At 34.8% G+C, this 24,598-nt stretch overlaps 1 protein-coding gene across 2 annotated transcripts; it reads left to right on the top strand.

Moving 5' to 3' along the window:
* The first annotated feature begins 1,085 nt into the window (after nucleotides 1-1,085).
* Nucleotides 1,086-10,491, top strand: LOC127125514 (protein RRP6-like 2). 2 transcript variants are annotated; one of them, XM_051054320.1, is made up of 15 exons: nucleotides 1,086-1,894; nucleotides 2,923-3,078; nucleotides 4,283-4,441; nucleotides 4,520-4,603; nucleotides 4,875-4,954; nucleotides 5,055-5,105; nucleotides 5,631-5,739; nucleotides 6,395-6,477; nucleotides 6,627-6,672; nucleotides 7,774-7,861; nucleotides 7,950-8,119; nucleotides 9,003-9,050; nucleotides 9,147-9,284; nucleotides 9,364-9,465; nucleotides 9,638-10,491. In XM_051054320.1, exons 1-15 carry the CDS (start codon nucleotides 1,220-1,222, stop codon nucleotides 10,268-10,270), a joined length of 2,622 nt encoding a protein of 873 aa, XP_050910277.1. In that variant the 5' UTR covers nucleotides 1,086-1,219; the 3' UTR covers nucleotides 10,271-10,491. The 2 variants fall into 2 exon arrangements, with proteins under 2 accessions (XP_050910277.1, XP_050910269.1); XM_051054312.1 differs by having other exon boundaries at nucleotides 4,283-4,603.
* The last annotated feature ends 14,107 nt before the right edge of the window (nucleotides 10,492-24,598 follow it).

Raw genomic sequence — 24,598 nt, 5'->3', positions numbered from 1 at the left:
ACCCTCTCCAATTTCTCCCTCTAACCAACTGTACAACATCCGATTAAGACGTTCATACGTATCTGTGTTCCAAAGTCGAACCTGTATCGGAGCCGCAACAACAGAAAATATTACATCAGCATTTCGTTTATGAATGTATGCAGACATTGTTGAAACATAGAGAATTGAAATTGATGGTTGAACTAGACAACTTATGGTATTAGGAGATGAATTTGAGTGAAAATAATTGTATACAAGGTGTGGTATTTATAGAAACGGAACATCTATTAGACAAACCACGCGGACGCCAGATGAATTGGCGCCCACATGACCATCACATGCAGGCGCCAGATGAATTGGCGCCCACCATGCAAAATGGACTCAAGCGCCATAGGCATTGACGCCTCCTCATGAGGGGCAATGCAAGCACCACAAGCATTGACGCCTCCTAATGAGGCCCAATGCATGTGCGCCAATGCTCCTGGCGCCTACTCGTATTGGTATGGGGGGTGCGCAAATTCATCTGGCGCATCCTCTACCAAACTTGGTTATTTTGGTATTTTTTTTGAAAAATTGATTATTTTCGATTTTTTTTGAAAAAAATTGATTATTTTGAAAAAAAATTCCAGCATACGAGTCAATACAATTATATCGATACACAATATTTGAACTCAAGATTTTTAATTAAATTAAAAAAAATGGTGTGACCTCATCCAGATATTTGTTTGTATAATATTTTATTCGACAAAAAGTATTTTTAATATTTTATTATAAATTAAGAAAATAATATTAATTGATTATAAAGTCAAAATAAAATCAAATTAATATCCAAGAATTAATAAGTATTAATAATCACAATATTTTTTAAAAATAAAATAAAATAATCATCATGAGAATTAAATAAAGTCAAGATAATGCAAGACTTCTTAATTGCTACAACTTTATTACAGTATAAAGTACATTCAAATGATGTCACGTGACATAAACTTTATATATTACAATTTATAAATAATAATAATAATAAATAATTTTTTTTATATACGGTGATATGATGTCACGTGACATAACCTATATATAATAGTAACATTTTTTTTTATATAGTATATTTCACTTACTTATTTTCTGTGTGTTCAAATAAAGATTAATTCGGCAACTTTAGTAGTGACTTTATCAAAATCAAATTTCTAAAACCCTAATCCCAAAAATCCCTAACACACACAAATCACAATCAATCGACGCTATGAACGTCGATCACGATCAACCACCTCACACCACCGCCACGGCCGCCGCCAAAGCACATCAAGCCTTACACACCCTAACAGCTGGCCCACTCTCCTCATCAGTCGCGAAACTCGCCGCTTCCTCACGCTGTATTCCATCTGAGAGAGACTTCTTCTTCTACCACAACTTCAATGAATTCAAGGTCCCTATCGATGAAATCGCGCGTGAATCACAGTCGATGTTGGAAGCAATCGGCGCCGCAGCTAATGCGGCGTTTCCGTCTGACATTGACGATGGATATGACTGGCTTGTGAACGTGAACGACGATGTTTTGGAGCGCTATGATGTTTCGGCGGACGAGTTTCGAAAGATTCGGGAGGAGGAGGAAAAGACTGGGCGTGTGAACGAGGCTATGATGGTGGATGATGGATTTGAGTTAGTTTGTGGAAAGAAGAAGAAAGGTGGGAGAGGGAAGGTTGTGGCGGGGGATTCGAAAATTCCGCTGGCGGATCTTGTTAAGATGGCGATGAAGGATAAGAGGACGATGGGACCTAAGGCAAAGGTGCCGTTTCATATACCGACAATTCCGAGGCCACAGGATGAGTTTACTATAATTGTTAATAATGCTAACGTGCCCTTTGAGCATGTTTGGTTGCAGAGGAGTGACGATGGACAGAAGTTCATTCATCCATTGGTTAGTTTCTTCACTGACTTTTTTTGATTCTTGATATCACTAGTGTTTGGAAAGAATATGAATATAAGTTTCATGAAGCTGCATGTGATACCATACTGTAATGTTACTTGATATTGCACTATTATTTATTAACTTTTTAGGTTATATTTGAATATTTAGACTTTGGAGTGTTTGGAAGAGTTTATTGACCTAGCTTAGGACATTAATACATTTATAAGAAAGATTATGATGTCCTGCTTTGAGCTTAACTTAACTTCATATGGTTCCAATATAGCTTATAGAAACAGATTATACAGATATTATACTGCGTTAACCTTTGTTTTCTCTGTGATTGTGATGTGTAAACTCCTATATGATATAGTAGCTTATTTAATTGACATTTGATTAAACCTGTTAGCTAATCTCCCATTTTATGAAAATTTGTTGTGAATCGCAGTGATGCTATTCAAACTATTTGGCTCGACATCTGAGGAATGACATTAGTTAAACTCTAGTTCCTCTTTGCACCCTTTCAATTCTGATATTAGCACTGCCTTTCAATTATGAGGGGACAATGCTAGCAAGCTAGTAGCATTTAGTTTTTTAACATCCTAGTCCTATCATCCTGATTAGTCATGCAAACTGTATTATATGTTGGGATTGCAGACTTGAAATTGACTCGGGCGGAATGACATTTTCCCATAATGTTGATAGTTGATGATACCCTTTAATTCTTGTCATACTTGCATGATCTTTAGGGTTGTAGGTTTGATGAGCCTGATTGAATTTGAAAGTATTTTGATGCATGATAGACTAAATTCATTTGCGAGGGTTAATGTCTGTCATTTAAATCTTGCTAAAAACAGCGTTTGGTTGTCTCATCTTATTTTATCATATCTTAGAAATTAGAAGTCTACAGTCCTGTTTTTTTGGCATTTGGTAGAAATAACTTTTGATTGTCTGACATTGTATCACATATGTAAATTGGGTGGTATATATTTGTCATCTTTTCTTTTTATTTTGTATCAATTACTAATTTATTATTCCAGGAAAAGCTCTCTGTTTTGGATTTTGTTGATAAAGATCCTGGGAATATTGTGCCACAAAAACCTGCCTCATTAGAAAGCACCCCTTTCAAGCTTGTAGAAGAAGTCAAAGATTTGAAGGAGATGGCTGCTAAGCTACGTTCTGTTAATGAGTTTGCGGTAAAATTTGATAACTATTTGTGAACTTCTATTCAAGAATTTCTTTCATACAAATTATACAACTAGGTTATTTCATTTGATATGTGCTACTGAGCATATGATAAGTTATTGATATTTCCTTAGTAACAATCTTAATCTTTAGTAGCATAACTCCTTGTCCATTTTTGGCAGCTCGGTAAATTTACTTAATTTTATCCCCTTTTCAGATTAGAGAGAAAATTCTAATAATATTTCATTTTTTTTGCTTATTGAACAGTTCTTGACACAAACTTTAAAAAATGTGATCTTTTGGATATCAAGTGTAAATTGAATGAAGGGCTGCACTGTCATTTCCATTTTTTGTCTGAAAGACTTTGGTTATTTACTTTGTTCATCCCTTGACATTACATGGGCCTACTTGTACCTAAATGTAGGGGGTTTATTGGGATGAAATTTTGACATAGGTATCTCCTTAACTGTTATTGAAATGCTCGGTATCTTGTTGAGTTGAACATGGTTTAATATGGGATTGGTAAAGAGTATGTATTAGTTACATTAGCAACAGGAGAATTTCATTATGTTCTAGTGTGCATATTTTATATTGAGTGTCTGAAGAGGGGTACTATCCGAAATAGATGTTTTTTAAGAAAAAAAATACTAGTTGGTTATTATTACTTTTTTAGGATTCTGAAAAAATCTAATTTCACAATTCTTTGTAAAAAAAATTGAAAACCACCTTTTTTATTAAAACAAGCACCATAAATGTCCCTTAAGCTTTTTCCTTTCAAGCTTGTTGGAATAGTATCTTACATGAAAGTTGTTCAATATATATAAAGTCATTCTTGAGCCCTCATCTTAAACTCAAGCAGAGTTGTTTGTGATAAAAGTGTACTGTCATTGTTCCTTTTCCCAATGTTTTACTATGGACCATTGAGTTGTTAACAAAGAGTTATTCTAATATTCTTAACCTGTAGTTTAAGAGTATGATTACTGCAGTATGTGTTCGTCGCAGAGTTCTTCTGCTGATTATGAGGATATTTTAGTATATTAAGTTTATTTTATTTTTGTAATCCAGATGATATGATTCTTAAATTTTTTATTTAACTTTGCATGCTGTCTGTTATTGATTGTGGAACTAATAGTACCTTTCTTGTATCCGCTTCCCTTATCCATCTTTTTTGCGTTCTTCTGATTTTTTTATTTGTTCGTTTGTTGAAATATTTAGGTTGATTTGGAACATAATCAATATCGGTCTTTCCAAGGTTTGACTTGCCTCATGCAAATCTCAACAAGGGCTGAAGATTTCGTTGTCGATACTTTGAAACTTCGCGTTCATATTGGGCCCCATCTAAGGGAAATTTTCAAGGACTCTTCCAAGAGGAAGGTTAGTGGTACAGGATTGCCTTTTCTTTTAACGCAGCATATGTTCCTTATTCTGTTAACTGTATTTATGTTTAAACAGGTTATGCATGGTGCGGATAAAGATATTTTGTGGCTTCAAAGAGACTTTGGCATTTATGTTTGTAATTTGTTTGACACTGGCCAGGTTTGATTAAAAAACCGTCTGTTCAATATTGACATTATTTCCCACGTTACTTACCATAGAAGCAAAATTGTATAATATTTCTTTGTGCAAAAAAGTTTCTTTGATTGGTTGATGTTGTCTGGATTTTAGTGAATAACTGTATATGTATTTAAAGTGAAAATGAAATGGTTTGTTGTGCATCAAGAAAAATGGTGAAATAAGCTTTGAAGCTCTTCCTTTGATTTTTTCTCATGCAAGAGTAAGAGTAACCTATTTTAATTGCTTTGTTTAGGCTTCAAAAGTGTTAAAATTGGAGAGAAATAGTTTGGAGTATCTTCTGCACCATTTCTGTGAGGTTTCAGCAAACAAAGAGTATGTTATTTTATTTTAGGTTGAGTTTTTCAATTTAGCTTTTGCATATAATATTTTCTTTACCTACATTCTTAAAGGCTTACAAATAAATTTATTGCAGATATCAAAATGCTGAGTGGAGATTGCGCCCTATTCCTGATGAGATGTTAAGGTACAATTGTATTTTGAGCTTACAACTTTGATTTTCCCATGATTCATTTTTTCGCTTTTTTCTTGTCTTCTACTCCCTCCGTCCCACAATGAGTGACCCAGTTGACCATTATGTATAAATGAAAGAGAGAGAATAATGCTTTTACTAAAGTACCCCTTATTAAATATTGGAAATGATGAAAGCAGTATTAATTAGAGGGTAAAATTGGAAAAAGAAATTAATATTGCATTGGAAATTGAAAATGATCATTCATTTTGGAACACTTTTATTTTATAAATGCGCCACTCATTGTGGGATGGAGGAGTATTCTTTTAGCACTGCTAAATTTTTTGTGCTTGATTTGAAAAAATTATACACTAGATAAGTTCAAATAATGAATAATTCAGCTTTGTGGAACTGCTCACTAATCTAGAAATCTTTAGAATCTGCCATTTAGCTTGATAGTTACTGGTATCCTGTCATGGGTTGAAGTATTTGCAACAATGATACAATCTAATGATATATGAAATGTTGTTTTCTTAATAGATATGCCAGAGAAGATACACACTATCTGCTGTATATATATGATTCAATGAGGATTAACTTAACTTCCTTGCCAAAGGCACCTGAAAGTTCTGACTCTCCTCTGGTGGAGGTAAATATTTACTAGCCCCGAGAAATTTATGCCAGATCACATTATGTGTGCCATCAGAATTTATTTGGTTTAATATTACTAGAATGTCTTTTAGAGCAAATAAACTTATCCCAACTGGTTTAAAGTTTGTTAATGTTTGTTTCTTTCTATCTAAGGTCTACCGATTTACGTTTGCTGCAAGTTCTGTATACTTATACATTTACTAGCGGAAAGCAGAAAGTAACTTTCCTGTTTGTCAGCTCTGCTACTTTTTCTTGTGTTCATTCATTTGGTGAAGTGCATGTATGGAAAAGTTTTTATCGGGGAATTATTTTTTGTTGCAAAGTTAAATCTTCTCTCCCCCCAAACATGCACCCCTGTCGTTTTTAGTTGCTTTAAAATTCAATCTTTTGTTATTTAGATGCCAAGTTGCGATTAAGCTAGTTAAGCATGTGGTCTATTGATCCTATCCACAAACATAGGAACGCTTCATTGTTCCCTTGACGCTATTTGTCTCAATTGTCTGAACTAAGCATCTTGTAATTATGCTGTTGTTGATTAGCCTGACCTTTTCTTGTTCTACAAATTATTTTTGACAATACATCACGACTGAATGGCTGACTTAATGACCTTTTTAATCTCGCTCTCATTGTCTGGTATTTCCTGCCACCAACAGGTTTACAAGCGTAGTTATAATGTCTGCATGCAGCTATATGAAAAAGAACTTCTGACAGAAAACTCCTACCTTCATATATATGGGTTTGTCTCCTTTCCAATTGTCATTCTTTTACTAATTTAGGATTCTGTATAATTCAAAGTTTTCCAAGCTTTATGTGTTTGTAGTTCCACTTTGCATAAAATGTGTGCCAAGCAATGTAAAACAAAACTGAATAACTGTTTCTGTGCAGGTTGCAAGGGGCTGGTTTCAATGCTCAACAGCTTGCCATTGTTTCAGTAAGTTTCTGTTTGATGTCTTTTTTTAGTACTGATCTTGAATAACTTGCATGGGGAACAAAAGCTTGTCTGATTTTACTTATCCAACACAATTTATATGGTGCCTATGGAAAATGGTTCCCCACTAAACAATCCTGTGAGATAAATACTGGTACATGGAAATTTGAAGTATTTTGATCAACTCTGATAATACTTCAATTCTGTTTTTAGTTTAAAAATCAAATTAGATAACCGAGTCCATGATTTCCTCGTGAATCTGAATTCCACATAATTGTGGTAACCGATTTCCAATCTTCTACCTCATGATTGTTTTAAATTAACCTCTTCTGGTAACTTTCTTTTTCGTATAAAAGCATCCTTTGCTCTTAATTAAGCTATATCTATTGCGTATATTTACCGCCTTCATTACTGTGATTAATCTACTACCTCATGATTTTTTGTAAATTAATCTCTCCTGGTAACTTTCTTTATCGTATAAAAGTCATGTTTTGCTCTTAATTGAGCCATATCTACTTTGTCTATTTTTACCGCCTTCATTACTGTGATTAATCTACTAACTCATGATTTTTTGTAAATTGATCTCTTCTGGTAGCTTTCTTTATAGTATAAAAGGCATGTCTTGCTCTTAATTAAGCTATATCAATTGTTTCTATTTTTACTGCTTCATTACTGTGATTATCACCTTTGCTCCAGTTGCTTTAATAATAGCAATGCAGCTTCTAACTAATTTTCTATCAACTGATTGCAATTTTGCACTTCTAGTTTTGGAATACTTTTCTTGTCAAATTAAGCATGGTTTCTATCATGACACAGTTTTGACCGGACTTCCAAATATGCTTGTCCTATCTGCCATCAGATTTTTCGTTGTTGTTTTATACATTATTTTCCCATTACATTATTCCAATACTAACCAAAATAGCATCCAACACCGAAAGAACTTGATACATTGTCAGGTTTTATAACACAAGCCCAACCCAACTTCTTAAACTAAAAGAATATGATATGATGTATTATTATATACTGCATTCACTTTGGATTCCCTTATTCTCAATTTTTAACTTCCATCATAACTCACATGCTCTATTCAATTCTCAATTGCAGGGGCTGTGTGAATGGCGGGATATTGTTGCTCGTGCAGAGGATGAGAGTACAGGATACATATTGCCAAATAAATCTGTTCTTGAAATTGGTAAGTGAAACTTCTGTATCATTTGTTTAAATGTTTCAGTATAGATGTATGATACATGTCAGCTTACTTTGTTCTACTTGTTTAAAAGCTAAGCAGATGCCTGTCACTACAAGCAAGCTACGGCGATTGCTGAAGTCAAAGCACCCATATGTTGAACACAATCTTGATACTGTTGTTGGCATCATTAGACATTCAATTCAGAATGCTGATGCTTTTGAAGCAACTGCTCAACAATTGAAAGAAGGACAAGCCACCACTGTGAGTAGTATTTTCAGCAATCATTATTCTGGAATGGTTGAGCAGGCGTTAATTGCTGTATTAAGCCTTAATTTGCATGCATTTATAATTCAGCATCAGGAGTCTTGGTTTGATTACAAATTGATTATTATGATTCATGAATACATTCACATGTTATTGATGTAGGAACTTATTGTTTCTTTTTTGCACAAGTTCTACTATTATTTGTTCAATTTTTGTATGCTATGTCATAGGAAAAGAATAACTATTGGTTAGCATTAGCTTTTATACTGTTGATGTGTGTTGCTTCTATGAGATTTCTGCTTGGATGGTTGGTCCTATAATGGAACTGAAAATATGTCAAACATAGTTGTAGAGAGAGAATGATCCAGCACATTAAGCTTCTGTAAAGCAAAATTACCTCCATGTGCCCTTTATCTTCAGATGAAAAATTCCCGATTGGATCCTCTTTTAATATATATCCGGGCATCTTAGTTTAGTATCTGAATAAATGTCCAAAAGAGCTTCCAGAAACTGACTTGTTACATTACAGCTAGCAGGTGTATGAGACAATAATGGTGCGATGATTTAGTTTATCAACAAGTCTTGTGTATAGTCTATGAACTAGGATATGATAAAGGGCTCCACTAGTCATTTTTATGTACAGATCTGATATGAATGACCACATTCCAAAAATTGGGGCAAAAAGTGATAATTACTCCAACTTGAGAATTCTAACCAACCAATTATGTAGTCATTTTAAATTATCTATGATTGGTTTTGTTGGAATTAATGCTGAACTGATAAATGCTCAAAAACAGATTTGTGCGTTGATTTTTAACTTCATTAGCTTTAATTTCTGATTTTTGTTTGTTGAGTAAGTTATATGACAATCACTATACAGGTATCGGATGCAGTAGCTGTTACAGATCAAACTGAAGATCCCGTGAAGGTTGGAATTGCAATTAATAGAAATTCTGGAATTGAAGTTGCCACCATCATTTAATATAATCTGAGAAGTCACACTTTTTCTTTTGACCCTAAACAGGAATCTTTTCAGCATCAAGATACCGTGGTACAAATAAAATTGAAGCCCAATAATCTCACATCTGAGCTCCCAAGGGAAAGCCTCACTATTTCAGAGCAGACTAGGGATGCAAATGTTAATGCAATCTCTACATTGAAGGTTGCAATTTTTTTGCTTATTTCAATGTTTAGCCTCTTAGCAAGGAGCGGCAATCTAATATTGTCTATTTGGTTGATAGGAAATTGGAGCAACTGTTCAGGTGCTTAAAAAGCCTGGCGGTGCTTTCGGGGCACTTCTGGGGAGCTCCACTTCAAAGAGGAAGCTTGGTCTTGATAAAAAGGTGCACTTTCTTTTCTTCAGAAACATTTTGAAGGATGTTTTTATTTTATTTTTATGTAACCATGTAAACATGTAACTCACATTTCTGTATGTAGCTGCCATTAGCTTCTAGCCATTTGTATGTTCTAACCGAATTGATGTCATCTAACGCTGCTTTTCCTGGATTTTCTTAGGGCAAAGAAGAGATCAAGCTAGAGCAAATTAGATCTTCAGTCACTCTACCTTTCCATTCATTTTTGGGTAGCAGTGAGACCTCAAAAGCTGTAGTAGAAACTCTTACTGTAGCACCAGACCAACAAAAACCTGTTTCTGATCCAGTTTTCACCTCTGCGCCAGAAGAGATTATAATGCTAGACACTGGTACAGGTGCAGAGGAGGATATAGAGCAGGATAATAATTTAGAAAACTCCAATGATCACACAGAGAAAAATTCTAGTGCCTCAACTTCGGATGAGGACGAGCCAAGGTCTCTCTCGGAACTGTCATCAAACTTTCAAAAGTGCTTTCAGGCAAACAATCAAAATAACAAAACCAGAAAGCCAAAGAAAACTGAACAAGCAAGTGGCTTATTGCAGCTGACACCATTTGACTACGAAGCAGCAATGAACCATGTTAAGTTTGGAGAAAGAAAGAAAGACCCATCTACCCAGAACTGTGACAATCGTGTGGAAAAAGAGGGCTCTGGTGGCAAGAAGAAGCGTTCGACAATAGGAGAGGCACAATCGAGTGAGCCTAAACAATTTCAACAAGGTAGAAGGCGTCAAGCATTTCCTGCTTCTGGGAATCGCAGTGCAACTTTCCGTTGAGGCAATTGAATGAGATGCTATGTACAAATTTAATGGGAAAGACAAATGTTGTACTTAGCATAATATTCATTCTAGTATAGTTGCTTATATGAAAGATGGAAAAAAAATGCAGAAGCTAACAAATGTATAAGGTAATCTCAGTTGTAACCTAGCAGTTTTGGAAAATTCAATTTTATTCTTCATTGAGTTTATATTTAAATTTTGAAACTAATTTTGATCCACGTGATTTGCTCTTACCCTATTATATGTTAATCCTATATATTATTAAAGGATTATGATTTTAACAATTATTGAGGCAACACATTTTTAATAATAGTTATTTCAACCATGAATTTAAATTGAAATAATGTATAACTTGATTTTGAACTATAGTTTTGATTAATATGGGAATTGTAGCATGCTGGCTGGCGTAGTAGTTGGTTGATAACAGAAGAGTCTCTTGTTTTTCATTTGAGTGAGTACCTCCACAAGATGGATCTTAATAGATATGTACAATGTGAACCTTGTAATCAAGAAGTGGGATTTTTTTTGTAAGTAACAGCCTTTGTGAAATGTCGGGTAATTGATATGGGAAGTGACAGCAAGAGATGAAATATTTCACCATCTATTTGTGGGTCTGAAGCTTTGAATAATAGTACAGAAGTTCTATTACATAGACACTAATTAAGAGCGTTAGTGACATAAAGAATGGGTATTGCTCTACCATCCTAAAAGATGGGTATTGCTCTACCACCCGTATATATACATATTACTGATATTATTCGGAGTATTCAAAATAGAACCAACTCAATAGAAAATCGTAAATCAAACTAAATCAAAACTGCAATAAAGTCTATTTGATTCGGACGTATTTGAACCATTTTAAAAAAAGATGTGTTGTTCAATTTGGTTTTCAATTTGTATTTTGTAAATCGAACTAAACCTAATCTAACCAAACTGCATTGTTACGACCCAAATTTTACTTATCCCATAGACCACATCCAATCCAAAATCCAAAACTATTATATCTTAACCTTATAAATATTCTCTTACTCACACTTAGGATTTTAGTTTAATCATTCTCAAATCTCTCATAGCAGTATCGCACGTTCTTCCCATCTTCTTTGCCATGTACATCTCACATTTATTAATCTAATCTCTACTCTCTTATGTTCTTTATTTTTCATCTTCTCATTTTGATTTTATTATTTTCTCTTACAATTATGTTTTTATCGTACATTTCATCTCTAATATCACATCTCTTATGTTTTTTTTTATCTTCTCTAATCTCTCATCTCCTCCGTTTTTTCTTTTTTATTATAATGTTATTGATATTATTTTATGCTATTATTTTATATTTTTTATTAAATTTTTGTCTAATCTTATTTTTATATATTGAATGAGATTTTTTTAATCTAAATATGGTAAGCTTTTTTATTTGGTAATATATGAATGATTAAACACGAAGTTATGTTGTTCTTTATAGGTGTATGTATGGCTCAATAATTTTTTTTTGCAAAAAATCGAACCAACCGAACTAATATAAGTCCAATGTACACGAGTTGACGACGATACTCCTCTTGTACCAGGTGACTCTCAAAATCATCTAGTATCGTCTGTAGATCTTTGCGATGGATGCCGGGAGGAGCGAATTCATGTCGAGGTCTCAGAATAATCTGCAAGTAGTCAAACTGGCACATCATCCGCTCAGACAAATAGGGATACATAAGAGATGACCCACATGCTAGCCATCTAGAGTATAAGAAAATGACGTCAAACTAACGTGTCTGGCGGTGACCATCCTATAGGCAGAAGCAAACATCATCTAATACCATACAATCAAGAGAGACTTCGAATGAATCGACCACACCATTCCCCATCTACGAAATAAAAGAGGCTTCACGTGGCCAGTCCTCATTATAGGCAGGCGCAACTTTCCACATGGTGATGCGAGGGAAGTGAGAGATAGTCTATCCCTAAAAATGGTTCAGATACATTATTAATAACAACTGTAACAAATGAATTATGGAAATATTAGTAACAAGAAATTACCGTGAGAAACGTGTAACTCCCTGTCATCTGCTTTCTCTTTCAAACATAAGTCTCGCCCATCTTTGAGTACAGGTAGACCAAACTGGCGGTCCCCCAGTTGTACTCGTGAATCGTAGTCAGGTCGATGAAGTACTTAAGGTAGACCACATCGACATATGTTACACTTTTTCCCACAAGCATGGATGTGCCAACCATGAAAAAGAAGAGGTAACACCTGAATACGCAATATCGGTGGTACTCAACCTGCATATCATCTCCCACGGCATCCAGGGTCCATTATAGATGTTTTTTTTATAAAGATTTTCCAAAAAACTAAACCTAGCATGAGCACATCTAGTGTCATGTACCTCTAGTGTCATGTCGACCCCTTCTTCTCGCCAGATCCTCATGTGGTCCAGTTATCTCCCCATGATAGAAAGATGCAAGAGACATGAGACGTCATCCAAGATGATGGTCATCTCACCTATAGGTAGGTGGAAAGATGACGTTTATGAATTCCACCTCTCAACAAAATCCTCCTGCATGTCGTGGTTTAACGAGTAATATCACTGAATCAAGCGAGAATGGACTGTGCCAACTCCAAAATCATCCTATTGTGGTTAAATCATTTCAAACAATCACGCTCATGTAAAAATAAAATATAACCATCAGTATGGATTTAATTAATCGACAATATATGTATTGCAAAAGAAAAGAAATATACCTCTCCATACCAGACATGCCTAGCAGCATGAACTACATAAAGATGAAGTAAGGAGGTGTCAAATAGACCTCTTGGTAACTTTGTAATAGGCATCGAGATCGGAAGCGACTTCCTCATGAGCTTCATCATTAATAAGGGCTTCAGGAACTTCAAGTTCTACTGCCTATGAGGCATGAGAGAGTCGACTACGAGAACCAAACGAGTGAGAACCTCGGGGCTGCGAAGTAGATGCACCATTAAACGAGTTATCAACAACTCTTGGCCTCGTGGTCCTCGCTACAGCCGTCTCATGTCGTACCAACGTAGTTTGTGACACACGCATGAGCCTAATTCGACTAATGTTGTTTTCATCCATTGCACTTGTGTTAGAAACATAGACAAATATAAACAACATGTCCGGAGAAATTCATAAATTCCACAGAATCACCCATTTTTTTCCCGAGTCCAATCCAAAGATGCATCTCCAAAAACAATGCCGAGAAAATCAGGAGATGCATCTAAAAAAAATGCAGAGAAAATGCAGCCAGACCTGTGATTGTCTCAGCCATGACAAATACACAATTTCTTCCCTAACAATCCGAAAAAATGTCAATGCATGTTCTTCTAGCCTACCAATTTTGTTTACACTACTAACTAATGTACCTAAAACAACTAATGTATCCTAAAAAACTAACTACAAATTAAAACATAAAAAGAAAACAAAATTTGAAAAATTTATCAAATAAAATTGATTGATGAGAAGGAGAAGCTTGAACGTTATGAGAGGGAGGAAAGGAGGAGAAAGATCTTCAATGATATAAGCTTGAATATGGATGAGAAGTAAAATCATTGCAGAGCTCAAATGAATTTTTTTGAGAACTTTTTAGAAAATGAGAAAGTGGAAGAGGGAAGGGTCTGATGCGAGATATGAAAGAAAAGCATTTAGAGATGCATCTCTGGACCACCCACAATTGTTTAATGTTTACGGAGATACATCTTCAAATGCTTTTCTTTAATATCTCGCACCAGACCCTTTCACCCACAATTGTTTGAATAAATGATGTTTACGGAGATACATCTTCGGACGTATGTTTTACGCATACATAGATGCATCTCTGAATTAAATTTTGAAATAATAGATGTGTCTCTTAAATTTGGACTGAAAATGACTAAAATAAGTACGTCCAGAGATATGACGCTTGAGATATTATGATCTTTTTACGATGGTGTGAGATAACACTTAAAGGTGAAAAAAATAATGCTCAAAAGAATATGTTAAGAATATTTTATAATATATGCTAAAATATATAAAGAATATGTTAAGAATAGTTTATATATTTAATTATTAACACTAAATCCTTCAAACTGGAGCATATGAAACAAATATATCTAAATAACTGGTTCTATAACCTCATCTGAGTTTTGTAAAAACATATGGTAATTGATCATTATAATTGACAAGATATGAAATGATTTCATTTTGTTATGATAAAGTGATAATTGATGTTATTATGTTTAGTTCTTTTATAAAAACAGATTTGAGGTAATATTTGATGTTATTATGTTTAGTTCTTTTATAACTGATGTTATTATGTTTAGTTCTTTTATAAAAACAGATTTGAGGTAATATTTGATGTTATTATGTTTAGTTCTTTTATAAAAACAGATTTGAGGTAATATGTAATGTGACTTGATTATCATATATTGTCATTGGTCTTGGTTCTTTAAATTGTAACTCTTTGAATAACTATTTTAATCAAATGAATTCATATGTTAACTTTATTTTCTTATTTGATGTTGGACTTTTCAATTATATTTTGTTTTTGTTTTTAAAAATATTTTTAAGATATTCATTTTTTTCCCGTAAATACACAACATTTAGAAGTAAATCGTCTATTAATCGATGAGGTTACCCGATCAAAATATGAGTAACCAACAATTTCAATATGTCCTCTATTTTTATAAATGAAACCATTTCCTAAAGAAATTATTGATTTATTTTAATACATAGATTATACATAAGATTTTGGTGAATAACTACATGTCACCCCAACCACATGAAAATACTATACGACACTGATGAGACCAAATCATAAATAATAAAAGAGAGAGAAGCAATTTCAGCCAGAAACCTACAAAAATGACAAGACAACCTACTGGTGTCCGAGAAGACTCCTATGGTAAACAGGTCAACTCTGGAAAGGAATCTATCATGCAATAACTGGCAGGAAAATATCAAGATCTTAGATAAAGTCCAACTACTCCAAATAAAGGAAAAAATATAACTCTGAAACGAAAGTGGTGTCATAGAAGAAGTCTGACTCCTTCATTGGACGAGGTAATAAAAGGTAACTAAAAAAGTACCATCCCTAGAATGTTTCCAAAACCAATGATCTCTGTCCAAGGTAATGATAGCATCTCTAAGTAAGACATGAAAATCCTCAAGAGCGGTTAACTCTCCAAGAAAGAAGGGTCTCCTCTATCTAAAGTCCTAGGCCAAGACCCTATTGATAACCTCCCCTATCTCACCCACCAACACTTATGGTTGGAGATATTTGAAGAATAAACCAGGATACGTAGACTTTAAGGGGATACACCCTAACCAAAGATCCTATAAAAAAGAAGTCTGAAGACCCGACCCCACTTTTCTAGAAATGTCATCAGAAGACCAATCAAAGGTCCATTCGTCTTTTGTTCCAATAAGAGAAATCTCTCTCCACCAGGACGAAGAAGAACGAAAACCATAACCCTACCTCCAATATGAAAGGAGAAAGAGATATATCCATATCTAGCTATCAAAATATCTCTCCAAAGCCATAAATCTCCTACAAGCAACCTCCATATCCATTTTTCTTTGCTAGAAGAGTAGAATTAACAAGCAGAAGATCCCTCGTACCTAACCCCCTATGCTTTTAGGCATACAAACATTGTCCCAATTCACCTAGGGAATCTTAGTCACATTCTTCACACCCCTAAAGGATTCTTCTTTGTAAAGCTACAATATTCTTCCAAACCATTTCATGTGTTTTTAGAAAGGACAACAAGAAGATAAGAATATCATTTAGAGCAAAATTAAGGAGAACCACTTTATACCTAGGCTTATATATCTATGCTTCCAAGAGTTGAGTCTTTTATCTAACAAAGCAACAAAATAATCCTGTTGGTTCTATGTGTTGGCAGCAATTTTGGTAAAACCTAGAGTGTTCACAAGATGTCACAAGGGTTGTCTTGACATAAGATAACATGTACCTGCAGGATGTTTAAAATGTGAATATGCAGGATTTTACTGAGATGTCAGACCTGATGTCATGACATTTATATACAGAACATTCAATCTGAATGTTATGTATTATGTGATTGCGTTTTTAATGCTAATCTATGTATGATTGAAGAGTTGATTAGATGCGCATTCAATCAGTAATTACAACTAGATGGACTTATTTTCTAAAGAGATATAATCATCTGTCATGAGAAGATATGAATGGAAAATAGTTTTAGGGTTTTATGATGTCCAAGCCCAACCAAATGCTTCTATATAAAGGACATGGAAAACCTGGTTTTAAACACAAGAAATAACGAACGAAATATTGAGAGAGAATAAGGGTTTGAATCTTGTGTGGTCGTGTGAATTGTAAGCCATTCAATTCATCCATAGATGATTGAATTGGACTGATTTTTGAGTTGTAATTTATCCACTCTAAGCTTTGAAGCATGAGTGTGTGTTTACCTGATTGAAGCTTTTAAGTAAGATCAAGTATGTGTCTTTGAAGAGTGTCTTCTTTTCATTATAATTCTTGTTTTATATCACTGCTGTGATTGAGGGGGAGTGAGTAGGATCTCATATCTAAGAGTTCTTAGGTAGAAGTCACACGGGTAGAGATTAGGTGAAGAGACTGTAACTTGAAGTTGTTTACTGAGAGTCTTTGAACTGATTCTATTTAGTGGATTTCCTTCCTGACTTGGTAGCCCCCAGACGTAGGTGAGTTTGCATCGAACTGAGTTAACAATTGCTTGTGTCTCTTGCATTAATGTTCTTTATCTTTTATCCTGTTTGTATTGTTCAGATATTAGTGTCGTGACATTACCTTCGACATCTCATATCTGATACCAGAATTTCAATTGGTATCAGAGCATGCATCCTGCTCTAGTTCTGGGTGAGATCTAGGGACGTTACTTTATGGTACTATGGATAGAGACGGAGGATCTGTTCACAGACCACCTATTCTGGATGGACCCAACTATGACTAATGGAAACCTGGAATGGTAGCCTTCCTAAAATCTTTGGATAATAAGACTTGGAAGGCTGTTTTAACAGGCTGGGAGCATCCAGTTATTACTAAGGATGGAGAAGCTACAACTGATAAAAGGCTGAGGAACAATGGACCAAGGAGAAGGATGATCTAGCCCTTGGGAACTCTAAAGCATTGAATGCTATATTCAATGGAGTAGATAAGAATATCTTCAGATTGGTAAACAACTGTGAGGTGGCTAAAGATGCTTGGAACATTCTCAAAACCACTCATGAAGGCACCTCTAGAGTGAAGATGTCTAGATTGCAGCTGCTCAATACCAAGTTTGAAAATTTAAGGATGAAAGTAGATGAAAATATTCATGAATTTCATATGAATATCCTTGAAATTGCTAATACCTCAGGAGCCCTGGGTGAGAAGATGTCAGATGAAAAACTAGTGAGGAAAATACTCAGGTCACTTCCTAAGAGATTTGCCATGAAGGTGACAACCATAGAAGAGTCTCAAGACATTTCCAATATGAGAGTTGATGAGCTAATTGGATCCCTCCAAACATTTGAGATGGGAATGTGTGATGGATCTGAAAAGAAAGTCAAGATACTGATGAAGATCTGGAAAATGATGTAGTAAATGTTATATCTTGACTGATCGTGAACAAAGAAGGAAGATGGATCCCAAGAGTGATGAAGGAATATTTCTGGGCTACTCAACAAACAGCAGAGCTTTTAGAGTCTTTAATTCCAGAACAAAAGTAATAATGGAATCTATCAATGTTGTGGTTGATGATCAGCAGACTGATGTCACCGACGATGTTGAGACACCCCTAAATGCTTCCCCAGCTGATTTCCCAAACAAAAGTAATGAGACTGAACTCACTCAAGCTGAAACTGAAAGGATTTTCTATCAGAATTCAGAAGGATCATCCTAAAGATCTCATTATGGGAGACCCAAATAAAGGGGTCACAACTAGATCAAGGGAAGTGATCTCACATGGATGTTTTGTGTCCAAGATTGAGCCTAGGAATGTCAAGGAAGCCTTGACTGATGAGTTTTGGATCAATGCCATGCAGGAAGAGTTAGGCCAATTCAAGAGGAATGAAGTATGGGAACTGGTTCCAAGACCTGAAGGATTAAATGTCATTGGGACAAAGTGGGTGTACAAGAATAAATCTGATGAACAAGGGGTGGTTACTAAAAATAAAGCAAGATTAGTAGCACAAGGATACACTCAAGTTGAAGGAGTTGACTTTGATGAAACATTTTCCCCTGTAGCTCGCTTAGAGTCCATTAGACTATTGCTTGGAGTGACATGTCTTCTGAAGTTTAAACTGTTCCAAATGGATGTAAAAAGTGCCTTCTTGAATGGCTACTTAAATGAGGAAGTATATGTTAAACAACCTAAAGGATTCACATATCCAAATCTTCTAAAGCATGTGTACAAGTTGAGGAAAGTTCTCTATGGTTTGAAACAAGCTCCTAGGGCTTGGTATGATAGACTCACAGTGTTCCTCACTAACAATGGATACAGGAAGGGAGGCATTGACAAGACCCTATTTGTTAATAATGAAGGAGGAAAACTCATGGTGGCTCAAATATATGTGGATGATATTGTGTTTGGTGGGATGTCAGATCAGATGGTCGAACATTTTGTTAAACAAATGCAATCTGAATTTGAAATGAGCCTTGTTGGAGAGCTGACCTATTTTCTTGGGCTACAAGTCAAGCAGATGGAAGATTCTATCTTTCTATCTCAAAGCAAATATGCCAAAAACATTGTTAAGAAGTTTGGCATGGAGAATGCAAGTCATAAAAGGACACCTGCTCCTACACATCTGAAAGTCTCCGAAGATGAAAATGGTGTTAGTGTAGATCAAAGTCTGTACAGAAGCATGGTAGGAAGTCTGCTATATCTCACAGCAAGCAGACCTGACATTGCTTTTGCTGTAGGTGTTTGTGCTAGATATCAAGCTGAACAAAAAGTCAGTCACATAAACCAAGTGAAAAGGATACTGAAATATGTCAATGGCACCAGTGACTATGGGATGTTGTATACTCATGGATCTGGATCTAGATTGACTGGATACTGTGATGCTGACTGGGCTGGAAGTGCTGATGATAGGAAAAGCACATCAGGAGGATGTTTCTTCTTGGGGAACAACTTAATATCATGGTTTAGTAAGAAACAAAATTGTGTGTCCCTTTCCACCGTTGAAGCTGAATACATAGCAGCTGGAAGTAGTTGTTCTCAACTGGTTTGGATGGAACAGATGTTGACTGAATACAATGTCGCGCAAGATGTCATGACATTGTACTGTGACAACCTGAGTGCTATAAATATTTCTAAGAATCTTATTCAACATAGCAGGACAAAACACATTGATATTCGTCATCACTTTATTAGAGAACTATATGAAGAGAAAATCATAGCCCTGGAGCATGTTACTATTGAAATGCAATTAGCTGACATATTTACAAAGGATTTGGATGCTAATCAATTTGAATGTTTAAGAGAGAAATTAGGGATTTGTATCCATGAGAATTTATAGAAATTAATTTGGATTGGAAAAGGTAATAAAAATATTATCTGCCCACTTTAAAAAAAGTGCCCCATTTATGGTAAATCATTACCTAGTATTGGAACTTCCATCTATAGCATTTTCACACGCAACCTAAGCTCAAACATTTCCACCTTCCTCAAACTTCATCGACCTTCTCTGCTAGGACAACAAAAATCCTTTCACAAGCTCAACAAGATGTCACAACATCCTTCACCTTCCAGTTCTAAAAACACCAAACCTGCGCACAAAGCAAGAACACCCTCCATGGATTTTCTTAATGAAGACATTTTGGAAGTGATTCCCTTATCAGTCATCCCAGGCGACTCTCCTGGTCCATCCTCCACTGTAGGACATACTCAAGGTAACAATTATGATAACCCTACCTCTAAAGATGACATGCATCATACTGATCGTGTCATTAGAAATCTTGTCACGAGGATCCTAAATGAAGGACACTCAGTAAAGGGAGTTTCTACTCCCCTATCTAGAAGGGACCCTTCTCCTGAGGTTGGACCTCACAATGAGAAAGATGATGATTCATCTAGGTCTGAGAAAGATATTGCTGCAGAAGGACTGTGTTCTTTAGGGCAAACCTTGCCTTGTAAGAAATCTGTAGATGCTAAGAGGGTGATTGACTTGGAAGATGAAAGCTCAGATGATGAAGATGATAGCTTGCTTCATTACTTGAAGCCAAGTGTTGCTAAGAGAATGAAGACCAGGAAGGGTAGGTCTGTGGCTGAGATGATGACAACCAAAACTGGTAAGAAGGCTACTGCTGTAGGCCCTTCAAAGTCTTGGAGTAAAGTGGAGGTAAAGAAGAGAAAGGTAAGAGAAAGTTATGATTCAGAGGAAGACGTTGAAGACGATGTCCCTGACATCTCTCCTGTCAAAAAGTCAACTGCTAGAAAATCCCCTGCAAAGGTTGCTGCTGTACATTTGGATAACATTTCCTTCTATCTAGAAGATGGTGCAGCAAAGTGGAATTTTGTAATCCAAAGGAAAGTGGCCGTGGAAAGAGAACTGAGAAAGGATGCTGTGGAGGTGAAGGAGGTCATGGACCTGATTAAGTCTGCTGGATTAATAAAAACAGTTAGTGGGTTATCTCAATGTTTTGAAAGTCTGGTTAAAGAGTTTGTGGTGAACATCCCTGAGGACATTGCTGACAAGAACAACAAAGAGTTTTGTAAGGTGTTTGTTAGAGGAAAGTGTGTGAAGTTTTCTCTTACTGTGATCAATAAGTTCCTAGGAAGAGGAACATAAGGTGCTGTTGAACTAGAGGCCATAAACAATGAGGTATGTAGGAAAATAACTGCTGGACAGGTCAAGGAGTGGCCAAGCAAAAAGCATCTCTCTGCTGGAAAATTAACTGTGAAATATGCTATCTTGCACAAGATAGGGTCAGCAAACTGGGTACCAACAAATCACATCTCTACAATCTCAAATGCTCTTGGAAGGCTCATATTTGCTATTGGAACCAAGCTTAATTTTGATTATAGAAGATTCATGTTTGAACAAATTGTCAAACATGCTTCCACAAATGTAGTGAAGCTGCCCATAGCTTTTCCCTCAATAATTTGTGGGATAATCCTAAGCCACCAACCTGGAATATTTAGCACAAGTGATATCCCTAGTAGAAGAAAACCTCCATTGTCAGTTCATTACAAATTATTTGAAGGCAATCATGTCAATGACATTGTCATGACATCTGCTGTAAAAAAGCCAGCCTCTAAAGATGGCCTGATTGCTGAACTGAAAGAGACCTGTAAGGAATTGGAGACTGGGATAAGGGTGGCTAAAGCTAGGAAAGAAGCTTTGGAGGTTCTGATTAATAGCTTGTAGCAATGAGATATGGATAGTGTTGGTGAAGCCAAGGAAACAGATGCCCACACCTCAAGTGAGAGGTCTGAATCTCAAGATAAATCAAGTGGCAGTTCTGGGTCTGAAGCTGATGAAGATGCTAGCTCTTCTGACTGAGTTGTGGTGAAGATGGTCCCTCTGTTATAATGATGTGCTGTTCTGGATGCCTTGTTGTTTGATGTTTGATGTTTTTTTTGGCAACAATTTTGATAAAACCTAGAGTGTTCACAAGATGTCACAAGGGTTGTCTTGACATAAGATAACATGTACCTGCAGGATGTTTAAAATGTGAATATGCAGGATTTTACTGAGATGTCAGACCTGATGTCATGACATCTGTATACAAAACATAATGTCTGAATGTTATGTATTATGTGATTGCATTTTTAATGCTAATCTATGTATGATTGAAGAGTTGATTAGACGCGCATTCAATTAGTAATTACAACTAGATGGACTTATTTTCCAAAGAGATATAATCAACTGTCATGAGAAGATATGAATGGAAAATAGTTTTAGGGTTTTATGATGTCCAAGCTCAGCCAAATGCTTCTATATAAAGGACATGGAAAACCTGGTTTTAAACACAAGAAATAACGAACGAAATATTGAGAGATGGATCAACCACCAAAAAAGTGTCATCAGAAGGTGAGATACTACCAACCAGAATTCCCAACTCTAAACTCAGAGTATAGACCAGGCTTTGAGATCTTGATATGAGAGAGAAGCCAACAATAACAAGATTTTTGCAAACAAAATCAAAACTCACAGTGTGTTTCAAAATATCTACTAGACAAAGAGCCAACCACATTAGTCTAGGATCATCTTTTTAAGTAAAAACTTATTGCAATGATCCAACGCACAAGCAAGATTCAGAGAGTCTTCTTCTTTTGAGTTCCCACTCACTAGATCATCTTTAACGGAAGTCTTCTTAACCAAAGTTCTCTTTTGGAACACTTGATAAGAGTTTTCAGAAGAGAGACGATCTGGGAAGTTAGTGAAATAGAAGGAATGAATTTCCTTCATCCTCTCCAAAGATGAGCAGCAGATCTAGGCAGACCGGTTGTTGAACACTGAAAAGAAGTGTGGTGAGATTTGATGAATGAAGCTGTAACTTTATAATGGATGCAACTGTTTAACAATGCTCATGGTAATGCGATGCAAGGAATAAAAACTATGGATTTAAGTTGATACACTCAAAACCATAGGAAAGAAAGATAATGCATAAGTAGTTATAGACAAACTTCCATTGGATATGAGTGCATGATAATGATAAAGAAAACACGTAATGCATGAAAGAGAAAAAAGAAAAGAAAAAAATGAAAATTGATTGAGATCGATATGCATGAAGGTGATACATGCAGAAAAACAAACATATTCTTAGAGAGAGATATGAAACTTTATCTCTCTTAATCATTAACTAGTAGTTAATTTCAATAACCTTCTTTCTTCAATAATATCAATAGCATATTTTCATGGTAAAATTACAAGACCATCCTTATATTAGGTTATCTAAAATCCAAAAAATTACGAAGTTTATTAAAGTCTAAAATTGTTTAGAAAGATGTTCATTCAACTAAAATATCCATCTATTGATGACTATTCATTATGACAATATAGTCTACATAAAAATAAATATAAATTCATTAGAGTTGAGTCACAATTAAAAAATTAAAGATCCACTTTATTAGTATGTGTTATGAGCTTAAAAACTCTAGAAGATCTAAGCCGATCATGCCGACTCGGCCTACAATATGATAAATATTTCATTCCATCAAGAATTTTCTTAATCAGTATAGGAAGTTAATTTTACGATCCCAAGATATCTAAACCGAAAAGCATATGTAACGATCATTCGAAAAGAACGACGAACAAATAAATAATTCCTTTTATATATATATATATATATATATATATATATATATATATATATATATATATATATATATATATATATATATATATATATATATATATATATTTATATTTATATTTATATTTATTGGGGATCAACTTACTCTATGAATAAGTTTTTTTTAACTTACTTCAAATCATAGTCTTTGAATTGAATCAAATATAATTTTTAAATTAATTTTTTTTACTTAATTAACCATTAGATTAATTCAATTCAAAGTCTATGATTTAGAATAAGCTAAAAAAATTTAATCTTGGAGTAAGCTGATTCTCACTTTTATTTATATATATATATATATATATATATATATATATATATATATATATATATATATATATATATATATATATATATATATATATATATGGGACATATCAAGTAAGAATGACTTATGTGAGAATTGTAAGAATGAATAGAGATCATTGGATTAATATTTATGACTGAAATTAAATGAGTATTTAAGTGAATTATGTGCCAATCACATGTCTTATTTTCATTCATGTCTTAATTTCATTCTTTAAATTGTTTAAATTAATATTTATGTGTTGAAATATGATTCACTTAAATATTCATTTAATCTCAACCATAAATGTTAATCCAATGGTCTGTATTCATTCTTACCATTCTCACATAAGAAAGTCATTCTCACTTGATATGTTCTATATATATTAGGCGCCGGATCAAGGTAACAAGTTTCAAAGATAATTTGATTTCACTCTTCTTCTTCATATAAGTGACTTCAGCGTTGAAGTGCTAATTTTGCATGTCTCCCCATTCCACCGAATTAGAAGCTATGATCCACCGCCACCTCCATTGAATGTCTCATTTATGGTTCCAGAATGGAACAATGGCACCTTGTGTGGGAATTGACTATTGATTCCTACAATTTTCATAAACTCGCATTCGTTATTCAACTTTTGTAGTTCATACTATTTACGATTACTGGATTAACTAATCATAATCGAACGTGAAACTCTATTGTATTCTAACTAGACTTAACATAATTTCAGTCTCATTTCTTTGGGATTTTTAGAT

This window comes from Lathyrus oleraceus, chromosome 1 (assembly GCF_024323335.1).
Source record: "Lathyrus oleraceus cultivar Zhongwan6 chromosome 1, CAAS_Psat_ZW6_1.0, whole genome shotgun sequence".
Classification (NCBI taxonomy): Eukaryota; Viridiplantae; Streptophyta; class Magnoliopsida; order Fabales; family Fabaceae; genus Lathyrus; species Lathyrus oleraceus.
The sequence above is the reverse complement of the archived record's forward strand: the minus strand, read 5'-3'. Positions and strand labels throughout refer to the sequence as shown.

Bases quoted from the DNA above. Each gene is read 5' to 3' on its own strand.
- LOC127125514 (XM_051054312.1), top strand. From the start codon at position 1,220: ATGAACGTCGATCACGATCAACCACCTCACACCACCGCCACGGCCGCC. The intron at 4,604-4,874 runs GTTTGATTAAAA...TGCTTTGTTTAG, and splicing joins ATTTGTTTGACACTGGCCAG to GCTTCAAAAGTGTTAAAATT. The intron at 8,120-9,002 runs GTGAGTAGTATT...ATCACTATACAG, and splicing joins AAGAAGGACAAGCCACCACT to GTATCGGATGCAGTAGCTGT.